Below are 23,768 nucleotides of genomic sequence, written 5' to 3'. Positions count from 1 at the left end.
ACATCAGGATCAAGTCTACCACCACCAGACTGTAGACCAGACCTGATCCCCTACTACCACACCAGGATCCAGTCTACCACCAGACTGTAGACCAGACCTGATCCCCTACTACCACACCAGGATCCAGTCTACCACCAGACTGTAGACCAGACCTGATCCCCTACAACCACATCAGGATCCAGTCTACCACCACCAGACCTGATCCCCTACTACCACACCAGGATCCAGTCTACCACCACCAGACTGTAGACCAGACCTGATCCCCTACTACCACACCAGGATCCAGTCTATCACCATCAGACTGTAGACCAGACCTGATCCCCTACTACCACACCAGGATCCAGTCTACCACCACCAGACCTGATCCCCTACTACCACACCAGGATCCAGTCTACCACCAGACTGTAGACCAGACCTGATCCCCTACTACCACACCAGGATCCAGTCTACCACCACCAGACCTGATCCCCTACTACCACACCAGGATCCAGTCTACCACCACCAGACCTGATCCCCTACTACCACACCAGGATCCAGTCTACCACCACCAGACCTGATCCCCTACTACCACACCAGGATCCAGTCTACCACCACCAGACCTGATCCCCTACTACCACACCAGGATCCAGTCTACCACCACCAGACCTGATCCCCTACTACCACACCAGGATCCAGTCTACCACCACCAGACCTGATCCCCTACTACCACACCAGGATCCAGTCTACCACCACCAGACCTGATCCCCTACTACCACACCAGGATCCAGTCTACCACCACCAGACCTGATCCCCTACTACCACACCAGGATCCAGTCTACCACCACCAGACCTGATCCCCTACTACCACACCAGGATCCAGTCTACCACCACCAGACCTGATCCCCTACTACCACACCAGGATCCAGTCTACCACCACCAGACCTGATCCCCTACTACCACACCAGGATCCAGTCTACCACCACCAGACCTGATCCCCTACTACCACACCAGGATCCAGTCTACCACCACCAGACCTGATCCCCTACTACCACACCAGGATCCAGTCTACCACCACCAGACCTGATCCCCTACTACCACACCAGGATCCAGTCTACCACCACCAGACCTGATCCCCTACTACCACACCAGGATCCAGTCTACCACCAGACTGTAGACCAGACCTGATCCCCTACTACCACACCAGGATCCAGTCTACCACCACCAGACCTGATCCCCTACTACCACATCAGGATCAAGTCTACCACCACCAGACTGTAGACCAGACCTGATCCCCTACTACCACACCAGGATCCAGTCTACCACCAGACTGTAGACCAGACCTGATCCCCTACTACCACACCAGGATCCAGTCTACCACCAGACTGTAGACCAGACCTGATCCCCTACAACCACATCAGGATCCAGTCTACCACCACCAGACCTGATCCCCTACTACCACACCAGGATCCAGTCTACCACCACCAGACTGTAGACCAGACCTGATCCCCTACTACCACACCAGGATCCAGTCTATCACCATCAGACTGTAGACCAGACCTGATCCCCTACTACCACACCAGGATCCAGTCTACCACCACCAGACCTGATCCCCTACTACCACACCAGGATCCAGTCTACCACCACCAGACCTGATCCCCTACTACCACACCAGGATCCAGTCTACCACCAGACTGTAGACCAGACCTGATCCCCTACTACCACACCAGGATCCGGTCTACCACCAGACTGTAGACCAGACCTGATCCCCTACAACCACATCAGGATCAAGTCTACCACCACCAGACTGTAGACCAGACCCGATCCCCTACTACCACACCAGGATCCAGTCTACCACCAGACTGTAGACCAGACCTGATCCCCTACAACCACATCAGGATCAAGTCTACCACCACCAGACTGTAGACCAGACCTGATCCCCTACTACCACACCAGGATCCAGTCTACCACCACGAGACTGTAGACCAGACCTGATCCCCTACAACCACATCAGGATCCAGTCTACCACCACCAGACTGTAGACCAGACCTGATCCCCTACTACCACACCAGGATCCAGTCTACCACCACCAGACCTGATCCCCTACTACCACACCAGGATCCAGTCTACCACCACCAGACCTGATCCCCTACTACCACACCAGGATCCAGTCTACCACCACCAGACCTGATCCCCTACTACCACACCAGGATCCAGTCTACCACCAGACTGTAGACCAGACCTGATCCCCTACTACCACACCAGGATCCAGTCTACCACCACGAGACTGTAGACCAGACCTGATCCCCTACAACCACATCAGGATCCAGTCTACCACCAGACTGTAGACCAGACCCGATCCCCTACTACCACACCAGGATCCAGTCTACCACCAGACTGTAGACCAGACCTGATCCCCTACTACCACACCAGGATCCAGTCTATCACTACCAGACTGTAGACCAGACCTGATCCCCTACTACCACACCAGGATCCAGTCTACCACCACCAGACCTGATCCCCTACTACCACACCAGGATCCAGTCTACCACCAGACTGTAGACCAGACCTGATCCCCTACTACCACACCAGGATCCAGTCTATCACCACCAGACTGTAGACCAGACCTGATCCCCTACTACCACACCAGGATCCAGTCTACCACCACCAGACCTGATCTCCTACTACCACACCAGGATCCAGTCTACCACCACCAGACCTGATCCCCTACTACCACACCAGGATCCAGTCTACCACCACCAGACCTGATCCCCTACTACCACACCAGGATCCAGTCTACCACCACCAGACCTGATCCCCTACTACCACACCAGGATCCAGTCTACCACCACCAGACCTGATCCCCTACTACCACACCAGGATCCAGTCTACCACCACCAGACTGTAGACCAGACCTGATCCCCTACTACCACACCAGGATCCAGTCTACCACCAGACTGTAGACCAGACCTGATCCCCTACTACCACACCAGGATCCAGTCTATCACCACCAGACTGTAGACCAGACCTGATCCCCTACTACCACACCAGGATCCAGTCTACCACCACCAGACCTGATCCCCTACTACCACACCAGGATCCAGTCTACCACCACCAGACCTGATCCCCACTACCACACCAGGATCCAGTCTACCACCACCAGACCTGATCCCCTACTACCACACCAGGATCCAGTCTACCACCACCAGACCTGATCCCCTACTACCACACCAGGATCCAGTCTACCACCACCAGACCTGATCCCCTACTACCACACCAGGATCCAGTCTACCACCACCAGACTGTAGACCAGACCTGATCCCCTACTACCACACCAGGATCCAGTCTATCACCATCAGACTGTAGACCAGACCTGATCCCCTACTACCACACCAGGATCCAGTCTACCACCACCAGACCTGATCCCCTACTACCACACCAGGATCCAGTCTACCACCACCAGACCTGATCCCCTACTACCACACCAGGATCCAGTCTACCACCAGACTGTAGACCAGACCTGATCCCCTACAACCACATCAGGATCCAGTCTACCACCACCAGACCTGATCCCCTACTACCACACCAGGATCCAGTCTACCACCAGACTGTAGACCAGACCTGATCCCCTACTACCACACCAGGATCCAGTCTACCACCAGACTGTAGACCAGACCTGATCCCCTACAACCACATCAGGATCAAGTCTACCACCACCAGACTGTAGACCAGACCTGATCCCCTACTACCACACCAGGATCCAGTCTACCACCACGAGACTGTAGACCAGACCTGATCCCCTACAACCACATCAGGATCCAGTCTACCACCACGAGACTGTAGACCAGACCTGATCCCCTACTACCACACCAGGATCCAGTCTACCACCAGACTGTAGACCAGACCTGATCCCCTACTACCACACCAGGATCCAGTGTACCACCACGAGACTGTAGACCAGACCCGATCCCCTACTACCACACCAGGATCCAGTCTACCACCACGAGACTGTAGACCAGACCTGATCCCCTACAACCACATCAGGATCCAGTCTACCACCAGACTGTAGACCAGACCTGATCCCCTACTACCACACTAGGATCCAGTCTACCACCAGACTGTAGACGAGACCTGACCCCCTAGCCCACATCAGGATCCAAACTACCACCATACTGTGATCAGAACTAGTTTCCGATCCAGATTATTGGTGAAAAGATTTTTCTCGTGTGAACAGCAGCCAGAAACCAGATTAGTCCTTTAAACCTACCCCCTTCAAACAGACAGAGAATTTGTGGTTCTACTAGCACGGTGTTTTTCAGTTTAATTCCTCATGCCACCCCTCCCGCCCTGCATGTTTTAGACATGTTCCTTCTCCAAAGCGTCTGAGAGTCTCATTATTGAACTTCCTCATCAACATCTTTGCAGTCTGATAAGGAGCGATTTGCTTCATTCAGGTCAGACCAGGGGGTCCTGAGGACTGGAATCGAGAAACACAGTTCTAGCAGCTGATGTGCAGAAGCGCCATTGTGCTGGACCAGATGAAAAGATGCCTTCATCAACAGGAGGGCCATCCTAAGTCCCAGAGACCACCTCATGTGACCACCCTCACGGATCCTGTGGGCTCAGGCTGCTGTTGCTGAACATCATGCTGGCTGCTTGTTCTGTCTTCTACGTCTTCATGTGAACTGGAGCTAAGGGAGACTGAAAAAGCACGAGTCGAGCCTGTGGCTTCCACAGATCTGTTTTTAAAGATGGTTTGGAGTGAAAGAAAGACGTGATGGCTTCACCGACCAGCGCGTCTTTAATGTAAAGCCAGCCGGTTGTTTCTGAGGGAAAAGCAAAGGTAACGTTTCGTTATTATCAAGACGTTTAATGTGAAAACAGCTGGTTGTTTGTGAGGGAAAGCGGAAGGTAACATGTCGTTTTATCAGGATGGTTAATGGGAAAACAGCTGATTGTTTCTGGAGCAAAACGTCTGCTTTTATATGGACGTTTAATGTGAAAACAGCTGGTTGTTTCTGGAGCAAAACGTCTGCTTTTATATGGACGTTTAATGTGAAAACAGCTGGTTGTTTCTGGAGCAAAACGTCTGCTTTTATATGGACGTTTAATGTGAAAACAGCTGGTTGTTTCTGGAGCAAAACGTCTGCTTTTATCGGGATGTTTTTAGGCTCCGACGCGACTCTAACCCGACCTTAAAGTAAACCGCTGTTCCTATATTTATCTGCCAGTATACGCATCACAAACCTTCTTTAGACTGTATAAAATGTGTTGTTGTTGTTGCATGTCATTATTTTTAAAGATATTAAATGTATGGTCTCGCGCGTTAAAGCGCGTGCAGAATGTGACGCCGCGGGCCTGCTGCGGGCATACGTAGCCTCATTAGCTTAGCGACGTGCTAACACAAGCTGCAGAAAACACACTTTTCCTTCATTTTCCAACTACATTGCTTCCTCACACTGTTTAAAACGTATTTTCCCTCTGTTTCAGTGTGATGGTGTAATGATAGGACGTCGGGTGAAGATAAATGAGCTTAATAGTTTGGAAGAATAGAAGTCCCGTTATGTTTGTCCTGCTAGCTGACTTCATCCCGGCGTTTGATTAACAGCTCGCCCTCATGTCACTCCATTTATTTAAACACACACAAAAAAAAACCCCACTTCTTAGTGTCTGTAGGCCGAAATAAGCAGAACAAAGGGGGTCCTGAGGTCTGAAAGGATGAGATGTGGGGGAAGTTTGGTTTTTACTGCGATTAACTCGCCTACATTTCCTTTTTTCACTGTCAGGTTATATGAGGATAATATTAATAAAGAAAATCTTTAAATAAAGCCGTGAAGCCTGCAAATAGTTAATAATGTTTAGTCAGATGTAAACAGGAACCATGTATTATTATTATAATTATTATTATTATGGTTTGTTTTAATTGGAGGAGAGGCAATAATCTGAAGAAATGTCCATTTATCAGCTTGATTTTACCTGTAAACATGTTTGTATAGAGTTATTTATCTTAGACCAGTATTAGTGAGGGAGGTGGTCAACCTATCAACAGGTTTTATGGGCTTCAGGTTGGATTCAAACTAGTTTGCTGAGGCGGATTAAACATTGTTAAAATGCTTTGTTTCTGCAGATTATTGAGGTCAGACTCAGCTTTACAGCCTTTTAGGAAGCCCAGATGGAAATGCATCACAGCACGTCATTTAGTTTAGAAAGGTTGCTTTTATTTTACTTCAAGGCTTTAAATTAAGCTAAAAAAAAAAGGAGAAATATCTGTCAAAGCAGACCAGACAGACACCAACAGTTACCCCAGAGTTTACATGCTAAATTTACGATAACTTATTCGTTGATCTGTGCCATTGTTTTATTTGATGTTATGTGGAGAAAGCAACAACGCTGTGAACTTTCCTCCTGTTGTCAGCACTCGGGTGTGGTGTTAGTTTGTCAGGAAAACGGTGTTTACAGATAAGTGGCGGTAAGCTACACGATCAGTCACCAAAGCAAAATAGCTGCTGACTTTTTCTGATTTTTTTATTCCTAATCGCTTTCCTTAGTATAGCCATTTTAGGTTTTCTACAAGATTTGAAAGATCATTTATGGAATGTCGTTTAACCCTGAAACCTCCTCCAGATCTCAGAGGTCTACCGCCTCAAGCACCAGGACCAGCAGTTTGGAACTGAGATGGTCATGTGACCCTCCAGCTGGTCATGTGACCCTCCAGCTGGTCTATGGAGGTTTTCCAGCGTTTCTATCCGTCCAGGAGGTTTACAATCCAGACACAACATGTAGTGTTTATTCAGAGACTCTAGATGGTAAATCCACCATTATTTATCACATCTTCATCACCATCACTACCATGTTGCTAAGAGACCTCTATTTTCACCTGGACATGATGATGAAGACACTTCCTGTCAGACTTTCCACCAATCAGAGAGCTTAAACTGACGGTAACGTCCAATCAGGAGCAGCCAAAGATCAACAAGTGATGAGAAAAGCAGGAAAATAATGATCCTCTATGGCTGGAATAAAGCCAAGAAGACGTTTGGGATGCAGCTGAGGTGGAGGTGCTGCAGTGAGGACAGCAGGTAGATAGTAGCAGGAAGAAGTGGAAATGAGGAAAAAGTGTAAATATGGAAAAAGTGGTGTGTTCCAGTTGTCTTGGTATTCCGAGCGGCCGAGAGTCGGCCATTACCAGGTAGCTGCTGTTCCAGTTGTGCTGGCTATGTTGCAGAGCCAATCTGTGAGCATCAACAAATGTCGTGTAAGAGAAGAAAATCAAAAAACCATTATAGAAATGTGCACCATGCCAACACCAGCTGGTTATGATTAACACACCAAACATTTTTTTTATGAACAAGCCGTCACAGCAATGTAAACATTGATAAAAACAACTCATTGCTGTTTACGTGGAAACGTAACAACACAAAACGTAAAGAGTTTTAATTTTTTAAAAAAAAGAAAAAAGAAGTGATTCTGGGAACCAGAATCTGGAAGCTCGGGGTCCTCTGAAACTTAGGAGTTCCCGACTCGGAGTCTGGAGATCTATTTGTTGTTTCCGGCTAAAACTTCTTAGAATTCTGAGGACAACTGGAACGCACAAACAGATTCTGTTGTGTTTGTTTCAGACTGAAGAGGAGGACATGCAGATAAGAGAAGACTTGGTGTCTGTTGATGTGTGTGTTATTTCTACAGACACACAGTAAAGCATCGCCAGGAGACCAGAGTCCTGCACGGGTCCAGTTTTACCCACCAGAGCCTGCTAGGATGACCAAACCCGACCGGCTCTTGTAAAACCCACAACATGACCTCTTTATGTAGAAACTGCGACTTGACCCTGATGTTAACACATTAATAGTAAATCCATGCGTCCCTCCTACATCACGTCTCCTTATTCCTCCTGGTATCCAACATGATTCATGCTGCGTTGTTTTAGTTTCCTATAAAAAAGGAAAAGAAAAAAGAGAGTAAATGTATCAGAAGCTTTATTTGAACCTGTAAAATATCAGACTGAATACAAGACAGGTAAACATGCTTAGATCCACCTGGACGAGTGAACATGGTCAGGTCCACCTGGACGGGTGAACATGGTCAGGTCCACCTGGACGGGTGAACATGGTCAGGTCCACCTGGACGGGTGAACATGGTCAGGTCCACCTGGACGGGTGAACATGGTCAGGTCCACCTGGACGGGTGAACATGGTCAGGTCCACCTGGACGGGTGAACATGGTCAGGTCCACCTGGACGGGTGAACATGGTCAGGTCCACCTGGACGGGTGAACATGGTCAGGTCCACCTGGACGGGTGAACATGGTCAGGTCCACCTGGACGGGTAAACATGGTCAGGTCCACCTGGACGGGTAAACATGGTCAGGTCCACCTGGACGGGTGAACATGGTCAGGTCCACCTGGACGGGTGAACATGGTCAGGTCCACCTGGACGGGTGAACATGGTCAGGTCCACCTGGACGGGTGAACATGGTCAGGTCCACCTGGACGGGTGAACATGGTCAGGTCCACCTGGACGGGTGAACATGGTCAGGTCCACCTGGACGGGTGAACATGGTCAGGTCCACCTGGACGGGTGAACATGGTCAGGTCCACCTGGACGGGTAAACATGCTTAGGTCCACCTGGACGGGTAAACATGCTTAGGTCCACCTGGACGGGTGAACATGGTCAGGTCCACCTGGACGGGTGAACATGGTCAGGTCCACCTGGACGGGTGAACATGGTCAGGTCCACCTGGACGGGTGAACATGGTCAGGTCCACCTGGACGGGTGAACATGGTCAGGTCCACCTGGACGGGTAAACATGGTTAGGTCCACCTGGACGGGTGAACATGGTCAGGTCCACCTGGACGGGTGAACATGGTCAGGTCCACCTGGACGGGTGAACATGGTTAGGTCCACCTGGACGGGTGAACATGGTCAGGTCCACCTGGACGGGTGAACATGGTCAGGTCCACCTGGACGGGTAAACATGCTTAGGTCCACCTGGACGGGTAAACATGCTTAGGTCCACCTGGACGGGTGAACATGGTCAGGTCCACCTGGACGGGTGAACATGCTTAGGTCCACCTGGACGGGTAAACATGCTTAGGTCCACCTGGACGGGTAAACATGCTTAGGTCCACCTGGACGGGTAAACATGCTTAGGTCCACCTGGACGGGTAAACATGCTTAGGTCCACCTGGACGGGTAAACATGCTTAGGTCCACCTGGACGGGTAAACATGCTTAGGTCCACCTGGACGGGTAAACATGCTTAGGTCCACCTGGACGGGTAAACATGCTTAGATCCACCTGGACGGGTGAACATGGTCAGGTCCACCTGGACGGGTAAACATGGTCAGGTCCACCTGGACGGGTGAACATGGTCAGGTCCACCTGGACGGGTAAACATGGTTAGGTCCACCTGGACGGGTGAACATGGTCAGGTCCACCTGGACGGGTAAACATGGTCAGGTCCACCTGGACGGGTAAACATGGTCAGGTCCACCTGGACGGGTGAACATGGTCAGGTCCACCTGGACAGGTCACCAGTCCATCTGTGCACCAGTATAGAATGGAGAGACGAACCATTCACTCCAAGACAGACCAGTTAAACCAACGCCACGTTTCTGGTCGGTGGGAGGAAGGTGGAGTAAACGGAGAGAACACACAGGTACCTGCGGAGAACCCGTGGGGAGAACATGGTAGGCCGTTGTGTGAATCCTCCCAAGCTGAGGGTGGAACCAGTGACCTCCTGGCTGGGCAGCCATGGTGCATTCTGGGTATTTTACATAGAAGCTGAAGCTAATCAGCAGGTGCAGGTGTGTAACATGTGCGATGGCAGACAGGTGAGTTGTGGGCGATGTGTAACCCAACGTCTGTCTCTCCTTGTGTCCATCTCCAGGTGATGACCTGGATGGTACCATGTGAATGAAGACCATGAAGCCCACACACAAGCTGCTGTTTCTCCTGTGTCCCATGTTGGTCCTGGGCTTCATTTACTACTCATCTGGGAAGCTGCACCTCCCAGTTTGGGGCCAGAAGTCCCGTAAGTCCCGTTTCCAGTCTGAAATGTGCCAAAATCCAGCTGCCGCAGCATGATCCATCTGTTTAATGAGCACAGAAACACAACCATCAGCTTATTTCATTTCATTTCATTTTGTTTTATTTTATATAAAAAGAAATTAAAATAAATAATTTAATGTAGGAAAATATTTATTTTCCTTTAATTTAATCCTAAATTGAATTTAAATTATTTATTTTATTTTATATTTCATGATATAAAAAGGAAATGAAACAAAATTAAAACATTTAATTTAATATTTAAATGAAATGAAATGAAATGATCTATTTTATTTTATTTCACCGCTGCTTCTGTTATGTGTGATGTGAGATGGAATTTTCTCAGAGTTGGAGGCCTGGATGTGGCGGAAACAGCGCCATGTTGGACACTTTGCCAACTCCAAAAACCAGTCCTGGATCTCGAAAAGCTTCTTCTGTAACTCTTTAGCTGGCAAACACGTGTGTGTGTGTGTGTGTGTGTGGTTGTAACAACAACATGCGTGTTCTGTCTTGTTACCAGCTTGCAGAGCCGTGGGAGAAAAGTCTAATTAGTGTTCAGGCTGTTAATTAAACAGGTGTCCAGACCAGGTCTGTGGACGATCCGTCTCCAACTCTAACCTAGAAATGTTGCAACTCTGAGGTAGATGGGACAACCTGGTGGTGGATGTGTGTCACTGTGTCCTCCCCGAGTTGGACGTTTAAGGCCAGCAGGGGGGGCCAGAAGACTTTGTTGTGTGGAGGGACTCAGAGGGTCTGGCTTGATAGACGTTTGTAAAACAGATCAACAGCCTGAGAAACCCCGGTGTTTCCTGAAAACAGTAATCACCAAATGTTTGGATGTTCAGGAAGAGATGAACTCAAGATTCAGGTCTGGCAGAAAATGCATTCCCAGTAATCCCAGCTGATCACTCCCAGTAACCAGCAAACAGAGACAACTGGACTGCATCATAGAGGAAATATTTGCACAAAAATAAAAAGGCAAACAAAATTAATAGAACTATTTGTATATGTGTGTGTATGTGTGTACGACGTACGCACGTCCATACGTGTGTGTGTGTGTGTGTGTGTGTGTGTGTATATATATATATATATATATATATATATATATATATATAATATGCATATGCAAAGGTTGACATGAGTAGTTTGATGTGTGTGAAGACCAGAAGCTTCCTTAAACCCCTGAGAATGAATCTTAACACAGGAGCAGAGGTGATGATGAAGAAAGGAGGTGGAGGACAGGTGCTGCAGACGGGGACAGACGTTACTCCGAGTACTTTGCGCTGCAGGAAGGTGCAGTCCAGGAACTATTGAAGGGATAAAATGTGGAGCTGGTATCCGTAGTAACATGGCTAGTTTTGGGGGAGGTGATTTCCATCTCGTCTCTGCCGGTTTAAGTTTTTGTGCTGATGTTTAAACAACAGAAATTTCCTCCAAACCTAAATCTGAGGCTTCCTGATTTGCTCTGATGTGCTGGAATAAATATGGTTTTCAGCCAGGTAAGGTTACCTGGGGAGTTTATCCTTGTTTAAACCAGGTGTACTCACCTCATGGACTCTCCATCAGCTGGAGGGTCACATGACCATCAGAGCGACACCCTGCTGGTCCTGGTGGTGGAAGAGGGAGACGTTGGGAGATCTGGAGGAGGTTTCAAGGCTAAAAGAAGCTACAAATCCAACATCAACACTGTGACTCTGGGACTTCTGGTCTCTGATGGAAAAGACTGAAGTCTGACAGCAACCTAGATCTGCAAGAGAATATCTTCCACGCTTGTTTCATGCAGACTGAAGTCTTCACAGAGCAGGATGAAGCTGTACAGGACTGACCTGGCTGAACTGACTGCAGGACGAACAGGACAGAAAACATCACAGTGTATCATGAGGAGAATAAACCTCCTTACAAAGTGGTAAAACTTTATCGTCCCACTCCAACACGCTGGAGACAAAACAAAGTGTAGAACAAATGAAATCGACTTGATGAGACAAAACGTCAAATATATTGAGTTGACGGAGTATCGCCATGTGTGCATGTTATTACTTGGAGCTCATCCTGACATGTCTTCCATGGCGCAGTGAAACCTGGCATGTCTCCACGTTTAACACCAAACTGTTTTCATGCTGCGCTGAAACGGAGGAAAACAAGCAGTTGTTGCTGTTCTGGTTCCAGATGTTGAGGTCAGGGGTTAAAGAGGTGAACATGTGGGCAGAGTGTCCTGCCTGCCGCTCAGGTCAGATAAGCTGGAGTCTGGCTGGAAGGATCAGCTCACAATAATCTCTTTATAGTCCTGATTGTATTATAGATCCACGGCTGCAGTGGAGCTTTTAGACTCTGCAAGGCAACGTCCTGCAGACGCAGCGACGTGGTGCAGACGCGTCGACGTGGTGCAGACGCAGCGACGTGGTGCAGACGCAGCGACGTGGTGCAGACGCGTCGACGTGGTGCAGACGCAGCGACGTGGTGCAGACGCAGCGACGTGGTGCAGACGCAGCGACGTGGTGCAGACGCGGCGACGTGGTGCAGACGCGGCGACGTCCTGCAGACGCAGCGACGTCCTGCAGACGCAGCGACGTGGTGCAGACGCGTCGACGTGGTGCAGACGCAGCGACGTCCTGCAGACGCAGCGACGTCCTGCAGACGCAGCGACGTGGTGCAGACGCAGCGACGTGGTGCAGACGCAGCGACGTGGTGCAGACGCAGCGACGTGGTGCAGACGCGGCGACGTGGTGCAGACGCGGCGACGTCCTGCAGACGCAGCGACGTCCTGCAGACGCAGCGACGTGGTGCAGACGCGTCGACGTGGTGCAGACGCGTCGACGTGGTGCAGACGCGTCGACGTCCTGCAGACGCGTCGACGTCCTGCAGACGCGTCGACGTGGTGCAGACGCGTCGACGTCCTGCGGACGCGTCGACGTCCTGCGGACGCGTCGACGTGGTGCAGACGCGTCGACGTGGTGCAGACGCGTCGACGTCCTGCAGACGCGTCGACGTCCTGCAGACGCGTCGACGTGGTGCAGACGCGTCGACGTCCTGCAGACGCGTCGACGTGGTGCAGACGCGTCGACGTCCTGCAGACGCGTCGACGTGGTGCAGACGCGTCGACGTCCTGCGGACGCGGCGACGTGGTGCAGACGCAGCGACGTGGTGCAGACGCGTCGACGTGGTGCAGACGCGTCGACGTGGTGCAGACGCGTCGACGTCCTGCAGACGCGTCGACGTGGTGCAGACGCGTCGACGTCCTGCGGACGCGGCGACGTGGTGCGGACGCGGCGACGTGGTGCGGACGCGGCGACGTGGTGCGGACGCGGCGACGTGGTGCGGACGCGGCGACGTGGTGCGGACGCGGCGACGTCCTGCGGACGCGGCGACGTCCTGCGGACGCGGCGACATCCTGCAGACGCGTCGACGTGGTGCAGACGCAGCGACGTGGTGCAGACGCGTCGATGTCCTGCAGACGCAGCGACGTGGTGCAGACGCAGCGACGTGGTGCAGACGCAGCGACGTGGTGCAGACGCAGCGACGTGGTGCAGACGCAGCGACGTGGTGCAGACGCGTCGATGTCCTGCAGACGCAGCGACGTGGTGCAGACGCAGCGACGTGGTGCAGACGCAGCGACGTGGTGCAGACGCAGCGACGTGGTGCAGACGCGGCGACGTCCTGCAGACGCAGCGACGTCCTGCAGACGCAGCGACGTGGTGCAGACGCGTCGACGTGGTGCAGACGCGTCGACGTGGTGCAGACGCGTCGACGTCCTGCAGACGCGTCGACGTCCTGCAGACGCGTCGACGTGGTGCAGACGCGTCGACGTCCTGCGGACGCGTCGACGTCCTGCGGACGCGGCGACGTGGTGCAGACGCGTCGACGTGGTGCAGACGCGTCGACGTCCTGCAGACGCGTCGACGTCCTGCAGACGCGTCGACGTGGTGCAGACGCGTCGACGTCCTGCAGACGCGTCGACGTGGTGCAGACGCGTCGACGTCCTGCAGACGCGTCGACGTCCTGCGGACGCGGCGACGTGGTGCAGACGCGTCGACGTGGTGCAGACGCGTCGACGTCCTGCAGACGCGTCGACGTCCTGCAGACGCGTCGACGTGGTGCAGACGCGTCGACGTCCTGCGGACGCGGCGACGTGGTGCGGACGCGGCGACGTGGTGCGGACGCGGCGACGTGGTGCGGACGCGGCGACGTGGTGCGGACGCGGCGACGTGGTGCGGACGCGGCGACGTCCTGCGGACGCGGCGACGTCCTGCGGACGCGGCGACATCCTGCAGACGCGTCGACGTGGTGCAGACGCAGCGACGTGGTGCAGACGCGTCGATGTCCTGCAGACGCAGCGACGTGGTGCAGACGCAGCGACGTGGTGCAGACGCGTCGATGTCCTGCAGACGCAGCGACGTGGTGCAGACGCAGCGACGTGGTGCAGACGCGTCGATGTCCTGCAGACGCAGCGACGTGGTGCAGACGCAGCGACGTGGTGCAGACGCAGCGACGTGGTGCAGACGCAGCGACGTGGTGCAGACGCAGCGACGTGGTGCAGACGCAGCGACGTGGTGCAGACGCAGCGACGTGGTGCAGACGCAGCGACGTGGTGCAGACGCAGCGACGTGGTGCAGACGCGTCGATGTCCTGCAGACACAGCGACGTGGTGCAGACGCGTCGATGTCCTGCAGACACAGCGACGTGGTGCAGACGCGTCGATGTCCTGCAGACGCAGCGACGTGGTGCAGACGCGTCGATGTCCTGCAGACGCAGCGACGTGGTGCAGACGCGTCGATGTCCTGCAGACACAGCGACGTGGTGCAGACGCGTCGATGTCCTGCAGACACAGCGACGTGGTGCAGACGCGTCGATGTCCTGCAGACACAGCGACGTGGTGCAGACGCGTCGATGTCCTGCAGACGCAGCGACGTGGTGCAGACGCAGCGACGTGGTGCAGACTTTGTTTCTTTTGAGTATTTTTCTCTGAAATCTCTTGGTGATGTTTTAACTGCTGGATTTCACAATTAATCCCGGGATCGACCAACATGAACAGTGAATTGTAAAGACCCTTCAGTGTCTGAATTTCCATAAAACCTTGTCTGTGAATCTCATCAGCAGCTCAGATAGAAACTGAATTTAAACATCTGTATCTTCACTCCAGGTGTGTTCAGGCCCATTTATCATCTTTTTCATCTCCGTCATCTCCATGTCTGTTGTAGGAATTTACACCAGAGGTGACCTCTGCGCTGCCCTCTGGTGGACATTCTGGCTAACAACCATGCTAAGATAAGGGATGCAAGTGTTTAGGTGTTTGAATTGGACGTACCTAGAATGGATCGTATAGTAGAGGATCCATTAATCTACAACCCCCTCCGGACACATAGATTAGGTCCTCATGTTTTGCATGTGTGGTTTTGCTGTTCCAACATGATTAACTTATGCATGAGGTCGGTGGTCTGTAGAGGAAATCTCACGTAGTTCCAGATAATTTTATTTCAGATAGTTTCCGATGCAGAGCTACAGACCGGTGAGGAGCTTTGATGTGATATTATGTTTATAGTGATGGAATTAATGCAGAATATTGGTGATTATTTCTATAATAATGTTCTTCTTTACACGTCTCGCTGTGTGTGCACATGGAGCTGAAGAAGTGAAGCCACTGTGTGTAGCGGTGGCTCGGTAATGGTGTCTTGAGGCGAGGGAAACTTCCCGTCACCCACTAGTGCGAGTCATTTACGTGTCTCTACGAGGAAAACAGCTGATGTGCGCCCTTCCGACAACTACTCCTAGCAGTTGACCAATCAGACAAAGGCATAGGACGAAGCTTTCTCTGTTCGCTTGTTTCTGGCAGAGGCTGATTTGAGAGGATTAAAGCAAAATGAATGAAGGGGTTTGTGGAAAATGCTTGATTATTTTCTGCCCTTCTGGACTTGCATATTAAAATAAATTAGACTGAACTGTGCATGATAGAGACACTTTATACATACTTTATACATACGCTTTTACCGCTTGTATAGGAACTATTTTACGTTGGCCTGGATGTACGTTTTATACCAAACAACCGCTGTCAGGCTGCAGCGCGTTTCTCTCATTCACCTGTTAAAAGACGGCTGATCTGAACCAGCTGGTTAACGCGTTGCTATGGTAACGCCTCGTAACGGAGGGATATTACAGTGTTTAACTGGCCGAACTCTGTATAGGAAAATAATGCAGCCAGTTGTCACTGACAATGGTATAAACTATGTTTAGGTGAACTTCCACAACCTACTGCAGTTATTCTACATTGACCTGCAGCCGGAGCCGACTGAGACTGGCCGCCTGGGAGTGCTTTAGGACGGGAGAGGCTCCCGCTGCTCCTTCCTTACAGTAACTGCAGAACAATATGTGCCTTCAAGTCAGTCGCCAAAACACCAGAAAAGTCTCTAATAACTCCAGTAAAAGCTGCTAGATTTGTCGCTTTTAACAAAAAAAAGTCTCCAGATTTAGCGAGAAAGTCTCCAAGTTGGCAACAGTGTCTGAATGACAGCAAAGCGGCTGTGGGAGGAGTTTACAGCACAGCGCTGCAACGCCAGAGACGCTCGATTAGCAGCTGAAGACAGCAGGAGAGGAAACTGCAGAGAGAAAAATAATCACACCCTTTTATTTTTATCATTGTTGAAAACCCAGATCGAACTGAGATTAAAATCTGATTTATTCACCCAGCCCTACAAAGATCTTAGATAGGGCTGGGCGATAGACCTTTTAGTAATATCCCGATATTTTTATGCCATGTCACGATATACGATATATATCTCGATATTTACCTCAGCCTTGAATGAATGCTTTAGTGCATACAATCACATCAGTAAGATGATTTTGTGTCTCCATTAAAACATAATTGTTCATACTGCATTAAGATATGCTGATTTTAAACATTCATGCCAAAAGGATGAAATTGTAACGAAGCAAACTGATCAAAACCGTATTTATTGAACAGTTAAAGCAGCGGCAGAAACATGTCATTTTAAAACAAAATAAAGTGACTTTGCATGATGTAATAAATGCAACGTATGAAAATAGGTGCTCTAGGGGGGACTTTTCAAATGATGAACTATTATAAGGTTTTGCTTTATGGATACCTTTTTGAGTTGTCGTGTATTTTTTTTAATCGCAGTTTAATCGAGTTTATCATAGAAATCAGTCTTATAATACAGGCAGAATGTCCTCGTATCGTCTCCAATAAACGGCTTCAGCCAGTTTTTAATTCAGGGTTTGATTCCCACTCCTTTCTGTACTTTCTAGAGACATGACGAGCTAGATAAATATGCTTGTGTCACACACACAGTGGATGAGGTGAGTAAGTGACAGAGGCTGTGAATGTAATCAAATAGAATTAATTATTTTGCGTGACGTGAAAAACTTTGTAATTTACGTCCCACTCTGTAATCCAGAGCGGGATCAGTGGCGGATTTGGCTGTTCATTGTGACTGTAGGTGGAGTCGTGCAGGTGTCCTCTCTGCTCCTCTGACTGGCTGCAGCTGCAGCCGGAGCGACTGAGTGCTTTAGGACGGGGAGAGACTCTCCTTCTGACAATAACTTTACAATATGCGCTTTAAAGTCAGTCGCCAAAACACCAGGAAAGTTTCTAATAACTCCAGTAAAAGTCGCTAAATTTGTCGCTTTTCACAAAGTCGCCAGATTTAGCGAGAAAGTCGCTAAAGAGAAAGTTGGCAACAGCGGCTACACGCTGCCTCTCATGACGTAGCACGTAGCTCACGTTATGTACGTAACGAGGTGCGCTTGGTTTAACTCTCTGTGCAAAGCGGTGGAGAGTCGAGGAGGAGGGAGGAAACCCCGCCCACAGCTAAAAACACCTGCGTGACCACAGGATACTTGAATATGACGAATATAGGCATTTTCTATATCGCACAGGGGACTAGCCACGATATATCGAGTATATTCGATATATCGCCCAGCCCTAATCTCAGAACATCTAAAGCTCTGCAGGTTTCACCTACCTCAACTGAGGTCTGTTTTCATGATTCAACTATTTGAAAGACAGTCCAGAAAGAAGGCACCTCGATGATTCCCAGGACTTCCAAACAACATACTCTGTAGTGACAAAGCAGAGGGTTGGCCTACCAATCGATCTGGAATAACACCAAGAGCTGGGATATAGTAGCAGAGTACGCAAACATACAGCAATATTCTGCTACGTCTTTGTCGAGCAGCAATCTCCAGTGGTTAAAAGGGAAGCCTATGCAGAAGTGCCAAAGGTTGCAGTTCCCCCCTCATCTACTCGGGGCTCCAAAACAGAGTAAATCCCCTAAGACTCCCAAGTTAAAAAGACGAACTTCACAGTAGAAATAAACATGTTTACAGCCTGGGACAAAAATCCGTTTTAGGTTTAATAGGTCAGGTTTACCTTCATTACAACTGTGGGAGGAGCGAATTTTTTTCTTACTCGTCCATTTAAAAGTGATTTAATCTTAAAATTTGGCCTAATTAGGAGGCGTGTCCTTTTGATTGACAGGTACCCTAAAATCCGCTGTGAAAAGGCATGATTTAGCTTTAGCCCGGCTATGTCCATTAGCTGATTAGCTCTCATTAGCTCTGGGCTAGCTCGATTAGGTCTTAGCTACAGGAAGGATCACCCAATGAGCTTCAGTTGAGCTCTTCAGAAACCTACAGGTGACGCCATCGAGGCTCTGTCCCTACAGTCTATGGTCTTTGTACATTGTTGCTGCTAACAACGGAAGCATGATGCTGCCAAAACATTCAATCCTGGAAATCACTGCTAGAGGGCAGTAAACAGTCCTTGGACTCTAAAGCAGTGAAAAGGCCAGTCTGACCATGCACAGTTTAGCAATCTGTTGCCAACAGTTAATGCATGAGTTTGTCACCGTGCAATGGGAAAAATCTTAAGATGCTGGTAGTTGCAAACGAGGCTCGAGTGGCGCCCTTAAAAACTGTCCGCCATAATGCTTACCTCTGTTCTTGAGGTCCTGCTCTTGGTTCCATGAGTGTCTCTAGCAGTCAAGTCAATATTGAAAGTCATGCATGTAACACATACCTTGCATCAATAGGAGCAGCTTACGTGCTAAATGAACGCTAGGAACGCATGTCAGCCATGATAGGTATGCAGACTCGCTAGCAGCAAGTATATCACAGCCCTTACATTATAGCAGCAGTCAAACATTGTAGGGAGTGTGATGATCTGAAGCTGCTGGATGACTTTCTGTGGGAACATGAATTCTGCTATCTACCTGAAGATACCTACCTGGCATCTGTTTGATCGTACAAGGATTTATTTACATATGGAATAATAAGGTTCACGGTGCTGTTTTACTTCCATTCAGAGTCGGGATCGGGTGGAAAAGCATTTCTCCTGAGTAAACCACTAAATAAATGGCGTTCAGTATTGACTCAGATTATCTTTGAGTTATGTAAAACATTTGTGTTTCACAGCTGTTTAACAAACGTGCTAAGCTAATATTGCTAATGTGTACATGTGCAGTGGGCATGAACCTAGCGTGATCTGGACACAGGCGTGTGTCATGATTTTACACCTCATCCACAGTGAACGACAGCATCTCCTGGAGGAACTGATGTCTTCATGACCTCAGCTTGGTTTTCAATAGGAGATCTTAGAGAAGAGACAGGACGAAAACATAGAGGTATTGATCTCACTGGGGGAGATCTCAGAAAAGAGACTGGTTGATGCTGGATTTGTCTGATCTGTTGTGTTTCCAGAACAACCGTACCTTACCTGGTAGGTGTGGCATAAACCAGGGAGCAACAGATGTGTCAGCTATATAATAGCCAGACCTATTGGTCACAGTGGTGGAACACCTTCCGTAAAATTCTAAGGATGAGGAAGACCCAGAAGAAGGTGGTGAGGATCTAGGAAGTGGTCACTTTTCTGAGCTTTTAAAAATATATATGGCATATATTTAAGCATGGAGATGTTCCTGATGTGTTTGTTTTGCAAAAAACTGACAAATATTTTGTCAGTGGATTGCATTTGTCAAACTTTACTCTTTATGTTTTGGTCCACCGTACACTCTGCGGTGTTACTGGTCCGCCGTACACTCTGCGGTGTTACTGGTCCACCGTACACTCTGCGGTGTTATTGGTCCACCGTACACTCTGCGGTGTTATTGGTCCGCCGTACACTCTGCGGTGTTACTGGTCCGCCGTACACTCTGCGGTGTTACTGGTCCGCCGTACACTCTGCGGTGTTACTGGTCCGCCGTACACTCTGCGGTGTTACTGGTCCGCCGTACACTCTGCGGTGTTACTGGTCCGCCGTACACTCTGCGGTGTTACTGGTCCGCCGTACACTCTGCGGTGTTACTGGTCCGCCGTACACTCTGCGGTGTTACTGGTCCGCCGTACACTCTGCGGTGTTACTGGTCCACCGTACACTCTGCGGTGTTATTGGTCCACCGTACACTCTGCGGTGTTACTGGTCCACCGTACACTCTGCGGTGTTACTGGTCCGCCGTACACTCTGCGGTGTTACTGGTCCGCCGTACACTCTGCGGTGTTACTGGTCCACCGTACACTCTGCGGTGTTACTGGTCCGCCGTACACTCTGCGGTGTTACTGGTCCGCCGTACACTCTGCGGTGTTACTGGTCCGCCGTACACTCTGCGGTGTTACTGGTCCGCCGTACACTCTGCGGTGTTACTGGTCCGCCGTACACTCTGCGGTGTTACTGGTCCGCCGTACACTCTGCGGTGTTACTGGTCCACCGTACACTCTGCGGTGTTACTGGTCCACCGTACACTCTGCGGTGTTACTGGTCCGCCGTACACTCTGCGGTGTTACTGGTCCGCCGTACACTCTGCGGTGTTACTGGTCCGCCGTACACTCTGCGGTGTTACTGGTCCGCCGTACACTCTGCGGTGTTACTGGTCCACCGTACACTCTGCGGTGTTACTGGTCCACCGTACACTCTGCGGTGTTACTGGTCCACCGTACACTCTGCGGTGTTACTGGTCCACCGTACACTCTGCGGTGTTACTGGTCCACCGTACACTCTGCGGTGTTACTGGTCCGCCGTACACTCTGCGGTGTTACTGGTCCGCCGTACACTCTGCGGTGTTACTGGTCCGCCGTACACTCTGCGGTGTTACTGGTCCGCCGTACACTCTGCGGTGTTACTGGTCCGCCGTACACTCTGCGGTGTTACTGGTCCGCCGTACACTCTGCGGTGTTACTGGTCCGCCGTACACTCTGCGGTGTTACTGGTCCGCCGTACACTCTGCGGTGTTACTGGTCCACCGTACGCTCTGCGTCCCTCCTTCGTATTTGCTACTTGCATCCACAGCTCTCTTATTATGATCTTATTTCAGTTTTAACCCCTTGTGTTTCCAGAGAAAGATGCAGATGGGTCAGCTGTAGTCAAGACTAAAGGTGCAGAAGTGAAAAGAATGAAAGGTAGAGGCACTGGGACTGTCCATATGCTGCCTGAAAAATATCACTTAACTGGCTTTTTTCATGATCATTTTCTTTTTCCCCGTGGAATAGAACTCTGCTAACGCAACAGTCACAGCTTGCATTATCTTTTATCCCCTTTGTTTTTATATTTTGTTATATTAAGACGTTTGTTCATTCACTTGTGCAGCCCTTATGGGTACTTCTCAATAACCTTTGTTATAATAATCCCATACACACAGTGGAGGCTTCTCTTCATTTTCTACTTCATTGAAGCTTTCAGTCTTTGAATAAAGATTTCTGCTTAGAATGATAATTCAGCCTCCTGGGATTGAAGCCACTAACCTCTTTTTTATCCCCCTCTCTTCCTTTTATCTCTACTTGAACATTTCCAGTAAGTCCAGCTCCTAATGTAAATTTCCACAAATGCTTCTAAAAGAGTCTTCTGTGTTTCAGAGATGGACGTGGACATCGGCGTTGGACGGATAGTAGGCTCAGGTACATCTGCAGCCCCACCAGTCCAACCGTTCTCTAAAGCAGGCCTTGCCAACTCATTTATTTATTGGGACGAGACCAGTACAATAAGATGCGCCCAGTACTCCCCTTTGTTTTATTCCACACATGTATAAGCTCCTCATATGTAATGAAACATCTTTACTGCCGCACATATCTGCAGGAAAATAATTAAATTTTTTATTATTTTAGCTTCAATTCTAGATTTATATATTTTATTGGTTTATTTTAGATTTTTTATTCCATTAACATAAGCAAGTTATATTTAAATACATGTAAATGAATATGCAAATTTTTGGCTAAGATGTAGTTTTACTAAATGTTTTTTTTGATTTATGAAAACTTTTAAATGTTTCATTGTCACATAAAACTTAACTTACATAGAAAATAAAATGATTAACATTTTCTTCATTTCATATGTAGTGTGTATTTATTTAGATGTTTTCAATTATTTTAATAAGTTATTTTAACTATTTACTCATTTCCAAATTCATTCCAACTTCCAGGATTCTTGATTTATTTTAACCCTTTATAGGGCACTCAATGAAATACCTTGTATGTACCAAGACTTCCGTTCTGTTGTTACATTAACGAAAAAAAAATAGTTTCATGCTGAATATGAAAGAAAACAAAAATAGTCACTGGCCCCATAAAGGGTTAAGTGTACATAAGTGTACATTTCCACATATGTGTAGTAATCCTGACTCGCCTATGTATGACATGAGGAGGATAGAAGATGTAGAAGAAGCTATCCTCCATGTCTTCATGTAAACATCAAACCTCACACCACTGATAATACACATTACCCATTTTTATGCAAGTTATCACTTTTTATCTCATGTTTATGTCGTCGTGTCCGCTCGGTATGGAAGTGTTTGACGACACTGCCCTCTGTTGTCACGGCTTGGTAACAGATGGCAGTGAAGCAGCCTGCAGGAGTTTTAATCCTCAGATGCTTCTGAGATCGATATTTTTATTTTTTCCCGCAGTACGACCCCGAAGCTTCAGTTGTCTCTTTCACCTGGCTGCTCTCTGCTTGCCAACACGATGCACACAGTCGCTCACCTTGCCTTCCTGCAGGCAGTGCTTGGATCCTCCCTTCTCAGTCGTTCTACATCCCCATTGTCTCTTTCTTTTATCTTTTTTTCCTCCAGCTTCTCTTTGAAGACAAGATCCACAACTACAGGAGTAATTCTGCACAATTCTACATTCAACTAATGCTTAGACTCATGCTAATGCAGCCACATCATTGCACTGACAGAAAGAAGTAAACTCTGTAATCCCTGCTGTAAAAGCTGCAGTAGAAACTGGAATCAGTCATTTTGGATGAATGAAAAAGAAAACGTTTCATTTCCTCCTGGTTTTCTGTGCTCCTCTGTCTTCTGCCTTCACCAGACACCTACTGGCTGTCCATAGGTGATCTCTAACTTGCTTTCTAACATTTTGTTGTACATTTTTTTAAATCTCAACAGATCCTTTTGGCCGGCTTCTCCTTAAACTCGCTTGTTTGTCACAAAACCTTAATCATAATGCTTTGACTTTTTTTGCATTTCCTGTGAAAGCTGCACATGTTCACAACTACAGCTGCTCAGCTGCTAGTTGATGTAATGTACGGATGACTATAAGATGCTTCTCTCATCCATCTGCTTTATGGACTCATGAGTTTTTCTTTTTTGTATTTTCTAGTGTACGATAAGCAGGGCTTCCTGCGGCAGCTGGACGCAAAGCTGTAAGTAAACATGTTTAACACTTATTATCATGCATTTTAATTTATTTTCCATTCTGGGATGTTTCTAACGGCAACCCTAAATCATAAAAAAGGTGGGGCTAGTTGGC

At 49.1% G+C, this 23,768-nt stretch overlaps 1 protein-coding gene across 2 annotated transcripts in view; it reads left to right on the top strand.

Moving 5' to 3' along the window:
• The first annotated feature begins 4,548 nt into the window (after positions 1 to 4,548).
• Positions 4,549 to 23,768, top strand: part of LOC306757964 (CMP-N-acetylneuraminate-beta-1,4-galactoside alpha-2,3-sialyltransferase-like) — a 74,325-nt gene continuing 55,105 nt past the window's right edge. The window contains exons 1-5 of one of the 2 annotated variants that reach the window (XM_079243160.1): positions 4,549 to 4,819; positions 9,865 to 10,008; positions 21,360 to 21,422; positions 21,876 to 21,917; positions 23,619 to 23,661. In XM_079243160.1, coding sequence (XP_079099286.1) covers positions 9,891 to 10,008; positions 21,360 to 21,422; positions 21,876 to 21,917; positions 23,619 to 23,661 — 266 coding nt within the window. In that variant the 5' untranslated portion in view covers positions 4,549 to 4,819; positions 9,865 to 9,890. The remainder of the gene's footprint in view (positions 4,820 to 9,864; positions 10,009 to 21,359; positions 21,423 to 21,875; positions 21,918 to 23,618; positions 23,662 to 23,768) is intronic. The other variant, XM_079243161.1, reaches the window with a different exon arrangement.

This window comes from Telmatherina bonti, assembly GCF_933228915.1.
Source record: "Telmatherina bonti genome assembly, chromosome: 7".
NCBI classification, from domain to species: domain Eukaryota; kingdom Metazoa; phylum Chordata; class Actinopteri; order Atheriniformes; family Telmatherinidae; genus Telmatherina; species Telmatherina bonti.
Note: the sequence above shows the minus strand (reverse complement) of the source record. Positions and strands in the feature narration are given on the sequence as shown.